At 33.0% G+C, this 16,284-nt stretch overlaps 1 protein-coding gene across 1 annotated transcript in view; it reads left to right on the top strand.

Annotated features, from left to right (window-relative positions):
• LOC132719728 (protein zyg-11 homolog B-like) overlaps nt 1-16,284 on the top strand; it is a 41,169-nt gene that overhangs the window by 8,133 nt on the left and 16,752 nt on the right. Inside the window, exons 2-3 of the mRNA XM_060703577.1 lie at nt 2,290-3,221; nt 5,462-5,573. Of these exons, the coding sequence (XP_060559560.1) occupies nt 2,323-3,221; nt 5,462-5,573 (1,011 nt within the window). The 5' untranslated portion in view covers nt 2,290-2,322. The remainder of the gene's footprint in view (nt 1-2,289; nt 3,222-5,461; nt 5,574-16,284) is intronic.

The following is a 16,284-nucleotide window of genomic DNA, read 5'->3' as shown; positions in this document are numbered from 1 at the left end:
TTTTGTCAGATATTTTCAACATGTTTGATCTATAATGTTTGTTATTGGATGGCTGTTTCTCAAAGGTGCTGAAATCTCTTAGAGAGCTTGTTATCCCCCGCCGAAAAATTTCGGCGGAGGATATAGAAATAGTCTCCGTCCGTCCGACCTTCCGTCCGTCTGTCCGTCCTTCCGTCCGACATTTTTGTCCGGAGCATATCTCTAAAAGTATTTGAGTTATCAACTTGAAACTTCATAGGTGGATAGACCTCATTGAGGAGGAGTGCAGTGCACAAGAATGATAACTCTACCTTGCATGATTTTTGAGTTATTGCCCTTTGTTATTTTTCAAAATTGATTTTTGTCCAGAGCATAACTCCTAAAGCCTATGAGATATTAACATGAAACTTCATAGGTGCATAGATCTCACTCAGGAGGTGTGCAGTGCACAAGAATGATAACTCTACCTTTCTTAATTTTTGAGTTATTGCCCTTTGTTATTTTTCATACCTAATTTTTCACCTGAGTGGAGCATAACTCAAAAAGTGTTTGAGATATCAACATGAAATGTCATAGGTGGATAGATCTTATTGAGGAGGAATGTTGTGCGCAAGAATGATAACTCTTCCCTATACAGTTTTTGAGTTATTGCCCTTTGTTTTTTTATGCTATTTTGTCCAGAGCTTATCTCAAAAAGTATTTGAGGTATCAACTTGAAACTTCAAAGGTGGATGGATCTCATTGAGGAGGAGTGCAGTGCTTAAGAATGATAACTCTACCCTGCATTATTTTTGAGTTATTGCCCTTTGTTATTTTTCAAAATTAATTTTTGTCCAGAGCATAACTCAAAAAGCCTTTGAGATATCAAAATGAAACTTCATAGGTGCATAGATCTCACTCAGGAGGTGTGCACTGCACAAGAATGATAACTCTACCTTTTATAATTTTTGAGTTATTGCCCTTTGTTCTTTTTATACTTTATTTTTCAATTCAATTTTTTTCTCAAAAAGTATTTGAGGTATCAACTTGAAACTTCATAGGTGGATAGATTTTACTGAGGAGGGATGCAGCACACAAGAATGATAACGTACCCTGCATTATTTTTCAGTAATTGCCCTTTGTTATTTTCAGCCATCAGTATTCACATAGGTTTCAAATCTGTAATCACTATAGCCATCAGTTATCATTACCAAAAGACCTCTTAAAATGGAATTATTCCGCTCTACTACATATACATTCTTTCAATGAGCAAACACATTCGGCGGGGGATGGCCATGTTGACATGGCTCTTGTTTACTATTGAATTTATTCTTGTACATAAACAAAAAAGTCATGATCTTGTATTCTAGACATTCTTCCAGGATAATGAGAATGGGTTGTGGTTGTTAAGACAGATTAAGTTTAGCCCAATTTGCTGGCCTTTTGATCATCTCCTAACTTGGTACAAGACTTACTGATCACTTTTGGAAATTAAAACAATTAGAGGATGGTGACCTGGAAACAGTTTCAGAAATTCAATCATTATTACCTTTAAATCAATTTAGGAATTTTTTTATATTCTGAATCAAATTATGCATTAAGAAAGGGACTTGAAATTCTAAATGTGCCTGATGTTGTTGCTGTTGTTGTTTTCGTACAAATGTAATAGATATTTATATATGTACATGTTCTCTGTATTTTCCAATACTGACAATAAGGTCACGATGTTCACATTATTAAAGAGATTTTTTTTTTCAGCAGGACTGTCTTTTTAAGTATGGAGAAAGTACAGAGAACATGTAAAGCTTGACAAAATGTGATAATTATTCTTGTCATCAGATCTGTTATTTGTATACATGCAAATCAATATCTGTGTGTGCTTTTATGTTTTCTGCTACCACTGTTTTAAGTGCTCTTTATTTAGCTAAGAAGTATTGTTCAGAAAAGAGTTAATCTTAGGTATTTATTTTGTTTGATAGAAAATATCTAAATCACCGCAAATAGGTGACATATGCGTAGAATAAGTTCTATAAATAACTGCTTTTCAAATATGATCATGATTTTAATGATTAAGAATGGACTAAGTATTGAGTTGAAAAGCTTTAAGGAAGGAAACTGACACTATTTCTATATGCTTAAGAACAGTCAACAGCAAACTGTAAGAGCAAAGAATGACATGAAACATTTTTTATCATTTCTTAATTTAATTGATTGAATAAGTTGACTTTATAAACTTCAATTAAATTTTTTTTCTAGGATTTTGATTACACTTTATTGTGAAATTTAAAATTTTCATGATTTACCATAATTTATGCTGATTTTTTTTTTCAGCTTTTACTAACCGTGGCTGTGGGGCTGGTATGAATGAGGGAGATTATTGAGGAGCAGCACGAATTCAACACGATGTACGACACACCAGTTAGTCTCCATAACTGCTGCATAGACTTCATCTGTGACAATCTAAGTCAGTTATGCGAGCCCGGAATCACAGAGCTCGGAGATTCAAAGCTTATGTTCAAGGAGCAGGACATATATTTCCAACATCATCTGTCGGAAAAACTGTTGGAAACTCTGTGTGAGAAAGGAAAGTTAACAGATGAGACAATGACGTTATTTGACCCAAATGTAATGAATCTAAGGCAGGTTTGTATACGAGATGCTCAGTTAAGTACAAAAGGTTTACGGACGTTAAAACAGCATAAAATTTCTGACCTTGAAATAACTGGTTTGAAAAGTACGACAATAAACGATGTGATAGGATGTCTCGGAGAATGGACTCTGACAAATTTACGCTCACTCAACGTTAGCAATAGCACGTTTTTGAATAGTGCAACAAAGTTTTGTGTGATGGTGTCTCTGTCCAAACTTCGCAACTTAGTCAGTCTGAATGTTAGTAGGACACAGTTCAATAAACAAGGCTTGGAAATAATTGCAGAGGATCTGCCGAAACTGGAAAATCTGGATATTTCAGACACTTTGATAGACGATATATCATCTTTAAGAAAATGCAAAGAAAGATTGAAATATTTGTCAATGTACTCTTTACGAGCAGCTCAGACATGTGATATAGTACCAGTGCTATGTGAGCTCACAAAACTTGTGCATCTAGATGTATCAGATGACTCAAGTGTACAACAAATTCTCTCAAGTAATCCATCACCAAAGTTCAAAATAACAGATCTCCTGTCTCGTACTACTTGTCTACCTCAACTTACGTCGTTTGACATGTCGGGGAAGGAAGGTGCCACAGAGGAAATGCTCTTGTAAGTAGCATTGTAGATTTATTATATTTTAAAATATCTAAGATTGGTTATGGTAAAAAAAATACTTCTATATAAAAAATCATTTACATGTTTTAGTAACTTGTTCTAAAAAGTGGGAAGCCTACTGTGTTAATGTTGTCCGTAGGTCTGTACTTCCTGTTATCCTTGTGTTATGCTTGTGTGATGAATAACATGAGAAGGAATAAACCGTGGAAGTTAATTTACATGTCAATTTGTAGGGACATTGCTAAAAATCTCAAGCCAGTTAGACCAAATGTCTGACAGAATTTCTTAATTTTTCGCAAAGTCTGTTATATACATTTTACCTACATTGTATTAATATAATGCTAAAAGCCTTGATCTTTATGAAATATTTATTTATATGTAAATATGTCATTGTTAAAGGCAAATGAAGTGGGGGCATAATTGTCTTGTGAACATGTGTCCTATAAAGACTGGTTGTTAAAGAATAGAATGTAATGAACTTTATTTTAAGGTTAATTTATACATGAATCTTTTTCAGATAAATTTTTATGAACTTATTTAGATTTCAGACATTCTGAATATCAATATATTGAACCTACATTGTATTAATACATAGTGAAGATAGTCTGAACTAGAATAATTCTTGCTCATTGTTATGAGAATTTCTTCAGTCATGAAAACAAATGTTTATTGGAAACAACCCAATGTTGGCATTAATGTGCAAGCCATAATTGTAGTGTCAGATTGCTTGCCATATCTTAAGGAAACAAAGCTATTATGGTCTTTGTAAATTGTTTTGAATTGCATGTCATTTCATCTCTTATTTTGTCTAAGGAATCAATAAACATATATATGTCAATTCAAGAAAATGTTGAAACATTCTTCTATGAGTAATTGACAAAAGGAAGTTTGACTGAACTTGAAAATGTTTTCATTTAATTTGAAATCCCTTCTAATTTAACAATGGCCAGAAGTTCATCAGATGAGGTTATTATTATGATTTATAATTATTATATTATGAATTTAACATTAAGCCTGCTCGTGGTATACTAGCGTTCGATATAGTCTTTTTTACCCCCCGTTTACCGTTAATTTTTTTTTTAAAAACCCCAAAAATGATGAATGATTTCGTCCAGATTGAAAGATGGGAAGTCCATTTATGATATTTAGTGGGAATGAGTATTAAATTTTCAGGCTTTAATACTGAGAATGGTTTTATTAGAGCAATTAGTCCAAACTGGTTGTAAATCAAAAAGCACTGTGATGATCTGTGCTAAAAATAACTTTTTAACAGCAATCACTACATCTCTAATTGCAACAGAGATTTCAGGTCATCAAGAAGTCTGTAAAGAGATAATTAAAAGATTGGTTATCAGCTCAATGACTGATATTTCACGTTTTAAAGTAGTCTTAATGTCCAATCCTAAATGCAATTAATTGATTATTCTGCTGTTTTATATCAGGAAGTTGTCCTCTCTGAAATACAAGGTTTCAAATCTTACATGTACTTGGCCGAGATAGTAAACAAAGGGAAGGGCTTTTATTTAGGCTTTGAAATTGAATACAGAGGAAAAATTATAAAAATAAATACATAGCATTTGTATATACATGTACATTATATAGTTTTGAATATCTTATCAATTATGAATTTTTTCTTTAACTTATTTCTTTTTCTTCTTTAATGTTAAGTGTTTTATTTATCTATTTTTTAAGAAGACAAAAATAAAGAATTCAGTATAAAGGACCATATTGTCATTTCAAAAAGCTCTTAAATATTAAATCAGTTGAAGAAAGTGTCTGTGGCTGCTGAAAAACAATTTTGATTTTAAACATAATTATCTTGTACAAAAATATGTTTTCAATTATCATGCTCTTGTTGAAATGAACGAAAAAATCTGGAAAACGAGAGATTCTTGAGAGCAATGAAAACAAAGTTTAAAAGTGAAAATTGCAGACACAGTTTAAAACTTGATCAATGGTTAAGGTTTTGCATGCCTGTGAAACTTTGGATAAGGTTCCATTGTGTAGGTATTCACTTGAAACGTGGCTTTTTGGTCTTCAATGTAAATATAGGTCTGTAACTGAAATGATAGGTCAAGAACTATGGCTTATTCTACTGTCAAACTATGAGATTTGTGGTGCTAACCTCATCCTGAATAGTTTCTTTATCAATCAGAATGTCCTAGCTTTATTTAACACAACTGTTTGTTTTTTCCTTGAATCCTTGTTAATCATCAAATCTATTACCATTTCAGAGAATTTGTACAGAGTCACAATTTGAGATTTATAGGACTGTCCCTTACTCAAGCCTGCAAATTTGGTTCTTTTATGGACACAAAAAACTCAGTATTCCAACATGACATTGTGGTAAGTAAAGTTTTATTCAGTTACGATAAGATGCACTATAACTTAATATCAGAGCCAAAATAGCATCAGATTGCTAAATATTGGAAGTAAGGATAACATTAAAGTGATATTGCAAATCATAAAATGAAGTTGTACATTCCAATGCTACTATAAATAGAAATATTATATGATTTTTAACCAGGTTTTCAACGAAAACCGGGTTATTGTAATGCCGAAGTCATGGCGGGCGGGCGGGCAGGCATTAACTTTTGGTTTCAGCTCAATAACTTGAGTTTGCTTTGGCCTATTGACACCAAACTTAGTGTGTAGGTAGCTTATATCAAGAGGCAGCTTTTGATTGCTACCCAGGTGTCTGTGATCAAGGTCAAGGTCACTGTTACTAAAAATAGAAATTCAGTTTCCGCTCAATAACTTGCGTTTGCTTTGACCTATTGACACCAAACTTTGTGTATGGATAGCTTATATCAAGAGGCAGCTTGGGATTACTACCCAGATGTCTGTGATCAAGGTCAAGGTCACTGTTACTAAAAATAGAAATTCAGTTTCCGCTCAATAACTTGAGTTTGCTTTGACCTATTGACACCAAACTTGGTGTATGGATAGCTTATATTAAGGGGTAGCTTGGGATTGCTATCCAGGTGTCTGTGATCAAGGTCAAGGTCACTGTTACTAAAAATAGAAATTCAGTTTCCGCTCAATAACTTGAGTTTGCTTTGACCTATTGACACCAAACTTGGTGTATGGATAGCTTATGTCAAGAGACAGCTTGGGATTGCTACCCAGGTGTCTGTGATCAAGGTTAATGTACATGTATTTAGTTTTCATGTTATAACTTTAGTTTGCTTTGACACCAAACTTGCTAGCTTTGGATTGCCACTAAGATATCTGGGAGCAAGTTCAAGGTCATTTGCTTACAATAGAATTTTCAGCTTCTACTCAATAACTTCAGTGCTTTTCGACCTATTGATTGCTGTAACATCAAAACTTGGTCGTTGAAAACCTGGTTTTCGTCGCATTGCGGCGCTTCTTGTTATGTAATATGAAAGAAAGAAAATCAAACACTGGTTGTTGTCACTGTTGGCATTTTCTAGATAGACCTATTAACCTGAGAGAAACGAGTGACTTTCTTTAATATTGAGAAGGTTACAAAAACCATCAGGTAGAAGAAAGTGTCTTCTAATTTACTTTAAAGTATGTAACATATTTATAAAATTGAAGACCACACTGTAAATATTCTTATAGAGCGAGATCACCTAGTGAAAAATGGCTCTTCCATAAGTGGAATTATATGATTTTTATGTAATGAAAAAGAAAAAAAAATCAAACACTGGTTGTTGTCACTGATGACATAATAATAATAAGCTGCCTAGATAGAACCATTTGACCTGAAAGAAACGAGTGACTTTCTTTAATATTGAGAAGGTTACAAAAAACATCAGGTAGAAGAAAATGTCTTCTAATTTACTTTAAAGTATGTAATATCTTTATAAAATTGAAGACCACACTGAGTGGTTCTGCCTTTCAGTAAAGGGAGCAAGGGTTAGAGCCATTTAATGTACTTTTACTGGTTAGTATAGGAACTGGATTGGATAATGATTTAAACTAATAAAATTCTTAAAGGCTAGTCTTAAATTCTTTTTTGGGACAGAGTTTTATCGGATGAGGTGATTATACCATAAATCTGATAAAAATTCAAAAGCAGAAGTTATATATCTGATAAAAAATTCAAAAGCAAAAACTACTGTGAGATAAACAGCCTGTATGCTTTCGTAAGTCCCTAAGACTGTTACCTGATAGATTCTTTAATTAAAACTTTTGTTAGAATGTTTGCATTGGAAGACCAGACTAAAAAGGTTGTTGAAGGTGTAGCAATTCTTTAAGTTTCTATCTTCCTAGAGAAATAAACAAACAGGGATATCTGGGAACTTTGTCTGTCAATGATATTGTTCTTCGTTCCTCCCTGTACATTTTTAACAAAAGCTCAGTTATAGTCTGAAATTCATGTTGTGAATGTCAACTTGTTTTATGTTTTTCCAAAAATATAGTATGGTAAATGTTGAAGGCCAGGTTAAGCATCTTTTTCTTTGTGCAACGTCTCTTATTTATCTATGGGATTATCAACCATCTTTCAAGATGATTTGTTCCACATTTTCATGATCATTTACTCTTTATGCCCCTGGGCATACCGGTATATAAAATTGGTATGCCCATCCATCTGTCAGTTGGTCTGTCCATATGAGGTTAACGTACCTAAATCAGCAAGTTGGATTTATCTTAAGTTCTACCAGTGCATCTGATGTCATTTCGTCACACCTTTTATGGATGAATTGTGTGCAAATAAGGATGACATCGGAGCACTATTGAAAATCTAGTTGTACATTCCTATGCTACCTTATGTAGAAATATTATAGGACTTTTATGTTATATGCTAGAAAAAAAAATCAAACACTGGTTGTTGTCACTGACAGCATTTTGTAGATAGAACCATTTGACCTGAGAGAAACGAGTGACTTTCTTTAATATTGAGAAGGTTACAAAAAACATCAGGTTGAAGAAAGTGTCTTCTAATTTACTTTGAAGTATGTAATATCTTTATAAAATTGAAGACCACACTGTAATTTTTCATATAGAGATAATTGGTTCTGCCTCTCAGTAAAGGGAGCAAAGGTTTGAGTCTTATACTGTTCTTGTACTGGTTAGTATAGGAACTGGATTGGATAATGATTTAAACTTATAAAATTCTCACAAGCTAGTCTTAAATGAAAAATTTTATCAGATGAGGTGATTATACCATAGCTTTGGAAAAAAAATTAAAAGCAGAAATTATTTGTAAGAAAAACAGCCTGAATGTTTTCTTAAAGGAATAAGAATGGATGGATTGATGTCTGTCTAATATAAATATTCATCATTTAAAAAGAGGAACCATGACAGTTTCCCTATTGACATCAACCCTATAAGAGAGAAATTCGTGTTTAAAGACACTATTTTTTACTTGAGAAATAAGTTCATGGGCGCCGCCATTTTGGCGTTCTGTCATTCTCTCGCGAGACAGACGAGACCGAGATTGTGACGTGTAATACCCACTTCGGTATAGTTGTACACGCTGGTACAACTGAAATATATCTTGATGAAGAACTTATTAATTTAATTGCGTACATTATATATTATTTATGAAAACATCATATGGAACTGAATTGTTTTAATTAAATAATTGAAGACGCCGCGACATAAATTATCATTTGCCCGATACTCAAGCTTGCTGATGATCCCACCACATGATTTAAGCAATGACTGCTTAATTTTCAAAAAGATAAACCATCAATTTACTTTGGGTACTATGAGAAACTTATACAAGCTGTCCAAATAGGGTACATCGCCGGTCATATATCTTTTTTCAAGTAAAATATCAACTAAATCCAATAAGCTGAGGACGCGTATTTCCGCCATTGACGCTAAAAATGAGAAAGGCGCAGGAAAATCGGCAGCCAGACTTATATCGTATGAAAACAAAACTGTCCGTAAAGTTATTTAGGCACCCAGTCAAAACTGGTACCAACAGCAACAGAGTGCCCATTCCCTATAATTACGCATATTCTCGGGTTTATCCAGTTCCCCAAAGCTTTTTTCCACGTTATCTCTACTTACCAAATTCGCTTTCCCCGACAGATACGCATTTCTTCTACGTAAATTTAATCCAAGAAAAAAAAAAATCATAAATCTACTTAATATTTAAAATGATTATTGGGGAACTGAAAAAAATGTGTTGCTATTTTATGACGTGCTGTAATTTACTACAGTACAATTTGACAGGTGTGGAACCGAATTCCCCTAAGGTCATTCACTTCACTGATGGAGCGTAAAAAAATAGATGTCTATTTCGTCATTAGAATATTTGACAATGGTGATTAACCAATTAGGGCAACATTGTGCATGATCAAAAGGTCTGTCGGCACAGAGGCATACAAGGAGCAAAAAAAATCGTCAGTACACAGTGTTGACAGGAGCATTTGGTGCAAATTAGGAACAATTAAAAAATGGACAATGCGCAGTATTAGACATAAGTAAGTAAGAACCAGCAATTGTGTGAATAAATTATGCAAATTAGATTTTTGAGCAGCCAATAAAAATGATTTCCCTGCAGTTAATATTAGGCTACGATTACGATGCGCAGCATTTTACGTTGACAGACATGTTAACAATTTACTTTTTACAAAACAGTTGCTGATATTTTTGAAATGTGTACATCAATTATAACATTGTTCACACCTTTAAATTTGAAAGTCAGAATCAAACTGCAAAAAAATTAATGATATGTACTATTAAGAACACGTTTTTAGTAGGGTTTTTATAATGGAAGTGGCTAGCGTACGGGCCCGTACGGCTAGCCAAAGTTTTAGCCGTACGTGAGTCACGTACGACTAGCAAGGACACGCTGTATTGGCTAGCCGTACGGCACTTTTCAAAATTTTATGGAAGTCGAAAATGCATATGTTATTTTATGACTTTAAGCGAGGATTTTAACCAAGAAACAGCATTAATTGTCTTTGGATGTTAACTTTTTAGAGATTAATCGCCTTGATCGCTATATATATCGATCTTTGTCATCGCAAGATGTCGAGAAAAAAAAGCCTTTGCTTGCATTTACACCAATTGAAATAGTTTACAAATTTTTGATAAGAATCCTTTTTTGTTTCATTAAGTTTAATTTTCGACACCTTTTATATGTAAAAAAACAACAACAACAACAAACACTGAAAATGATTGTTGTTAGGCTCTTGATAATTGCGACAATTACCGACGGTACTGTATAAAGGAAAGTTTGCATGTTCCGTGAAAGGCATTCTAAAATTCTATTGTCAATTAATTGATTGACTGTGCTTTTATGTTCGATATTTATCTACTGTTTTGAAAATTATATAATTATTTTTGCATTTCACCGGTTTTTCCCATTCAATGTTCTTTTTATTTATTTATTCCACTCCGATCAATTTTTATTCGATCCATGTGCTTAAAATTAACAAAAATTATTTAATAATTCATACAAATTAAACAACAAATGATAAGCATGAAAATCAACAATTTTATAACGTTCGACTTCCATATAATTTTGAAAATTGCCGTACGGCTAGACAATACAGTGCGTCCTGGCTAGTCGTTCGTGACTCACGTACGGCTAGAGCTTTTGGCTAGCCGTACGTTTCTTTATTTTTTATTATTATTATTTTTTTTTTTATATTGTTACGTATTTTGAACCATAAAAAATCTCCTCTACACCTCCTGTGAAAATTAAATTGTCTGATCAATACTTTATTACATTAATATTTCTTTACGATTCAACTAGATTTATCATGAATCTAAAAGATGTGGGGAAATGACATCACGCGCACCTGTTTTTATACGGCCAATACACAAACATGGCCGCGCTTACCGATTTGTAGAAATCGGTGATTTAGCGATTTAAATTTTGTTATCATTCGTTTAATATTATTATTTGGCGGCAGAAAATTTGCAGACTTATTATTTATAGTATTCTTTTTCTGAAATCAAGTTTTCATTTTAACCTTGTCTTTCCCTTTAAATTTTCTAAGACTGTCTCATGATAAATTCTTTAATAGAAACTTTTATAAAAGTGTTTGCATTGGAAGACCAGACTAGAAAGGTTGTTGAAGATGTAGCAATTCTTGAAGATTCTGTCCTTTAGTCTGGCTGTTTGTTGGTTTTTCCATATTGGGTTAATCTAAAACTGCAAGTTAGATTTATCTTAAGTTCTACCTGTGTGTCTGATGTCTTTATGGCATGCCTTTTATGGATGAATTATGTGCAAATAAGGATGATATTAGAGCGCTATTGCAAATGAAGTTTTACATTCCTATGATACTATAAGTGGAATTATATGATTTTTATGCAATGAAAAAGAAAAAAAAATTAAACACTGGTTGTTGTTGTTGACACCATTTTCTAGATAGAACCATTTGACCTGAGAGAAACGAGTGACTTTCTTTAATATTGAGAAGGTTACAAAAAACATCAGGTAGAAGAAAGTGTCTTCTAATTTACTTTGAAGTATGTAATATCTTTATAAATTTGAAGACCACACTGTAATTTTTCATATAGAGATAATTGGTTCTGCCTCTCAGTAAAGAGAGCAAGGGTTTGAGCCTCATATATGACACCTATACTGGTTAGTATAGGAACTGGGTTGGAAAATGATTTAAACTTATAAAATTCTCACAGGCTATTCTTAAATGAAAAATTTTATCAGATGAGGTGATTATACCATAGCTTTGAAAAAAAAAATTAAAAGCAGAAATTATGTGTTAGAAAAACAGCCTGAATGTTTTCTTAAGTTTCCTAAGACTGTCTCATGATAAATTCTTTAATAGAAGCTTTTATAAGAATGTTTGCATTGGAAGACCAGACTAGAAAGGTTGTTGAAGATGTAGCAATTCTTTAAGATTCTATCTTCCTAGAGAAATAAACAAACAGGGATATCTGGGAACTTTGTCTCTCAGTGATATTGTTCTTCGTTCCTCCCTGTACATTTTTAGCAAAAGCTCAGTTATATGCTGAAATCATGTTATGACTTTCAACTTGTTTTATGTTTAAAGAAAATATAGTATGGTTTATGTTTGAGGGCAGACTGAGCATCTTTTTCTTTGTGCAAAATTCAGCTTGGACGAGTTCGAACATGGGTCATCTGCAATGAAATACTATGTCACACGAGCTAAAATTAGAAAAATCTTGTTAACATTCTAGTGGCTACTGTTTCCGCTCAAATATCCTGGCAATTGGTCAGAAAGGTTGTTTTGATGATTTCTAGCTCAAGTTCGAATGTGGGTCACCTATGTCAAAAACAAAAGGGCAAATAAGGATAATATTAGAGTGCTATTGCAAATGAAGTTGTTCATTCATATGATACTATAAGTAAAAATATTATATGATTTTTATGTAATATGCAAGAAAGAAAATCAAATGCTGGTTGTTATCACTGACAGCATTTTGCAGATATAGATAGAACCATTTAACCTGAAAGAAACGAGTGACTTTCTTTAATATTGAGAAGGTTACAAAAAACATCAGGTAGAAGAAAGTGTCTTCTAATTTACTTTAAAGTATGTACTATCTTTATAAAATTGAAGACTACACTGAAAAAAATTTCTGATTGAGAGTGTTCACCTAGTGAAAAATGGTTCTGCCTTTTAGTAAAGTGAGCAAGGGTTTGAGCCTTATATAATACTTGTACTGGTTACTATAGGAACTGGATTGGAAAATGATTTATACTAATGAAATTCTCACAGGCTCACTGTCAAATGATAATTCTTTAATTTAAACTTTTATCAGAATGTTTGCATTGGAAGACCAGACTAGAAAGGTTGTTGAAGATGTAGCAATTCTTTAAGATTCTATCTTCCTAGAGAAATAAACAAACAGGGATATCTGGGAACTTTGTCTGTCAATGATATTGTTCTTCGTTCCTCCCTGTACATTTTTAACTTTAGCAAAAGCTCAGTTATCAGATAAAATTCATATTGTGTCATTGTTTTATGTTTTTCAAAAAATATATTATGGTATATGTTGGAGGGCAGGCTGAGCATCTTTTCCTTTGTGCAAGTTTTTGCTTGGACAAGTTTAAACATGGGTCATCTCGGATGAAGAACTATAAATTTTGATTGGAGCCAAATAAAGAAAAGCATTTTAGTGGTAGTGGTTACTGTTTCGGTCCAAATATTCTGGAAACTGGTCAGAAAGGTTATTTTGATGATTTCTAGTCGAAGTTTGAATATGGGTCACCTAGGTCAAAAACTAAGTTGTGCAAATTAGGATGACATTAGATCGCTATTGCAAATAAAGTGCTACTGTAAGTAGAAATATTTTATGATTTTTATATAATATACAAGTAAACAAATTTAAAACTGGTTGTTGTCGTTGACAACATTTTGTAGATAGAACCATTTGACCTGAGAGAAACGAGTGACTTTCTTTAATATTGAGAAGGTTACAAAAAACATCAGGAAGAAGAAAGTGTCTTCTAATTTACTTTAAAGTATGAAATATCTTTATAAAATTGAAGACTACACTGTGAATTTTCTTATAAAGAGTGTTCACCTAGTGATAATTGGTTCTGCCTCCCAGTAAAGGGAGCAGGGGTTTGAGCCTCGTATGACACTTGTACTGGTTACTATAGGAACTGGATTTCGAAAATGATTTTAACTAATGAAATTCTCACAGTCTAGTCTTAAATGATTAAATTTTTTTGCTATAAAGTTTTATCAGATGAGGTGATTATATCATAGATATGATACAAATTCAAAAGCTAAAATAATTTGTGGAAAAAAAAACAGCCTGTATGTTTTCTTAAGCTCCTAATACATGATATATTTTTTAATATAAACTTTTATCAGAATGTTTGTGTTGGAAGACCAGACTCGAAAGGTTGTTGAAGACGTAGCAATTCTTAAAGTTTCTGTCTTCCTAGAGAAATAAACAAACAGGGATATCTGGGAACTTTGTCTGTCAATGATATTGTTCTTCGTTCCTCCCTGTACATTTTTAGCAAAAGCTCAGTTATAGGCTGAAATCATGTTATGACTTCCAACTTGTTTTATGTTTAAAGAAAATATAGTATGGTTTATGTTTGAGGGCAGACTGAGCATCTTTTTCTTTTTGCAAAATTTTGCTTGGACGAGTTCGAATGTGGGTCATCTTGGATGAAATACTTTGTCACAGGAGCTAAAATTAGAAAAATCTTGTTAACATTCTAGTGGGTACTGTTTCCGCCCAAATATCCTGGAAATTGGTGAGAAAGGTTGTTTTGATGATTTCTAGCTCAAGTTCGATTGTGGGTCACCTGTATCAAAAATGAATAAGCAAATAAGGATGATATTAGAGTGCTTTTGCCAATGAAGACAAGTAATGTTCATTCATATGATATTATCAGTAGAGATATTATATGTTTTTTATGTAATATGCAAGAAAAGAAAATCAAACACTGGTTGTTGTCGTTGACAACATTTTGTAGATAGAACCATTTAACCTGAGAGAAACGAGTGACTTTCTTTAATATTGAGAAAGTTACAAAAAACATCAGGTAGAATAAAGTGTCTTCTAATTTACTTTAAAGTATGTAATATTTTTATAAAATTAAAGACTACACTGAGAATTGTCTTATTGAGCATGTTCACATAGTGATAAATGGTTCAGCCTCTCAATAAAGGGAGCAAGGGTTTGAGCCTTATTAACTGTTCTTGTACTGGTTAGTATAGGAACTGGATTGGATAATGATTTAAACTAATAAAATTCTTAAAGGGTAGTCTTAAGTTCTTTTTTGCTTTTATTTTTTTTGTTTTATCAGATGAGGTGATTATACCATTAATCTGATAAAATTCCAAAAGCAGAAATTATATATCTGATAAAAATTCAAAAGCAGAAATTATATATCTGATAAAAATTCAAAAGCAGATATTATTTGTGAGAAAAACAGCCCATGTATGTTTTCTTAAGTTCCTATTCCTAAGACTATCCCATGATGGATTCTTTAATTTAAACTTTTGTTAGACTGTTTGCATTTGAAGACCAGACTAAAAAGGTTGTTGAAGATGTAGCAATTCTTTAAGATTCTATCTTCCTAGAGAAATAAACAACAGGGACATCTTGGAACTTTGTCTGTCAATGATATTGTTCTTCGTTCCTCCCTGTTCATTTTTAGCAAAAGCTCAGTTATAGGCTGAAATCATGTTATGACTTCCAACTTGTTTTATGTTTAAAGAAAATATAGTATGGTTTATGTTTGAGGGCAGACTGAGCATCTTTTTCTTTTTGCAAAATTTTGCTTGGACGAGTTCGAATGTGGGTCATCTTGGATGAAATACTTTGTCACAGGAGCTAAAATTAGAAATATCTTGTTAACATTTTAGTGGGTACTGTTTCCGCCCAAATATCCTGGAAATTGGTGAGAAAGGTTGTTTTGATGATTTCTAGCTCAAGTTCGAATGTGGGTCACCTGTGTCCAAAATGAATAAGCAAATAAGGATGATATTAGAGTGCTATTGCCAATGAAGACAAGTAATGTTCATTCATATGATATTATCAGTAAAAATATTATATGATTTTTATACGCCCGTTTGAAAAACGGGACGTATTATGGGAAAGCCCCTGGCGGGGCGGGCGGGCGGGCGGCGTCCAATTTTGTCCGGAGCATATCTCCTACATGTATGGAGGGATTTTAATGAAACTTCATATAAATGCTCACCACTATGAGGAGCAGTGTCGCGCACATGAACCAGGTCTCTAGGTCAAAGGTCAAGGTCACACTTAGAGCTCATTGAAAAATGCTTGTCCGGAGCAAAACTTCCACATGTATAGAGGGATTTCAATATAACTTGGCACAAATGTTCACCATTGTGAGGCAGGTGTCGCGTGCAAGATTCAGGTCCTTGCGGCCAAGGTCAAGGTCACATATAGAGGTCAAAGTTCAGATAAAAATATGAAGATGTGTATATGGACCATTTAGTCATCATTTATTGAGGGATTGTAACACAAATGGTCATTATCAAGACTATGGCTGTGATACATATAATTTAGGTCAATATATACAAGGTCAAGGTCACTAAAGATGATGAAATATCCAGATTTTGTAAATAGAATTTAATCAAAGGGAGACAACAAAGTTATTACTTTGTTCATAAATGACTTGCACAATTACTCCCCTTGA

Source organism: Ruditapes philippinarum, unplaced genomic scaffold, assembly GCF_026571515.1.
Source record: "Ruditapes philippinarum isolate M1 unplaced genomic scaffold, ASM2657151v2 ctg2458_1_1_1_1, whole genome shotgun sequence".
Classification (NCBI taxonomy): Eukaryota; Metazoa; Mollusca; class Bivalvia; order Venerida; family Veneridae; genus Ruditapes; species Ruditapes philippinarum.
Note: the sequence above shows the minus strand (reverse complement) of the source record. Positions and strands in the feature narration are given on the sequence as shown.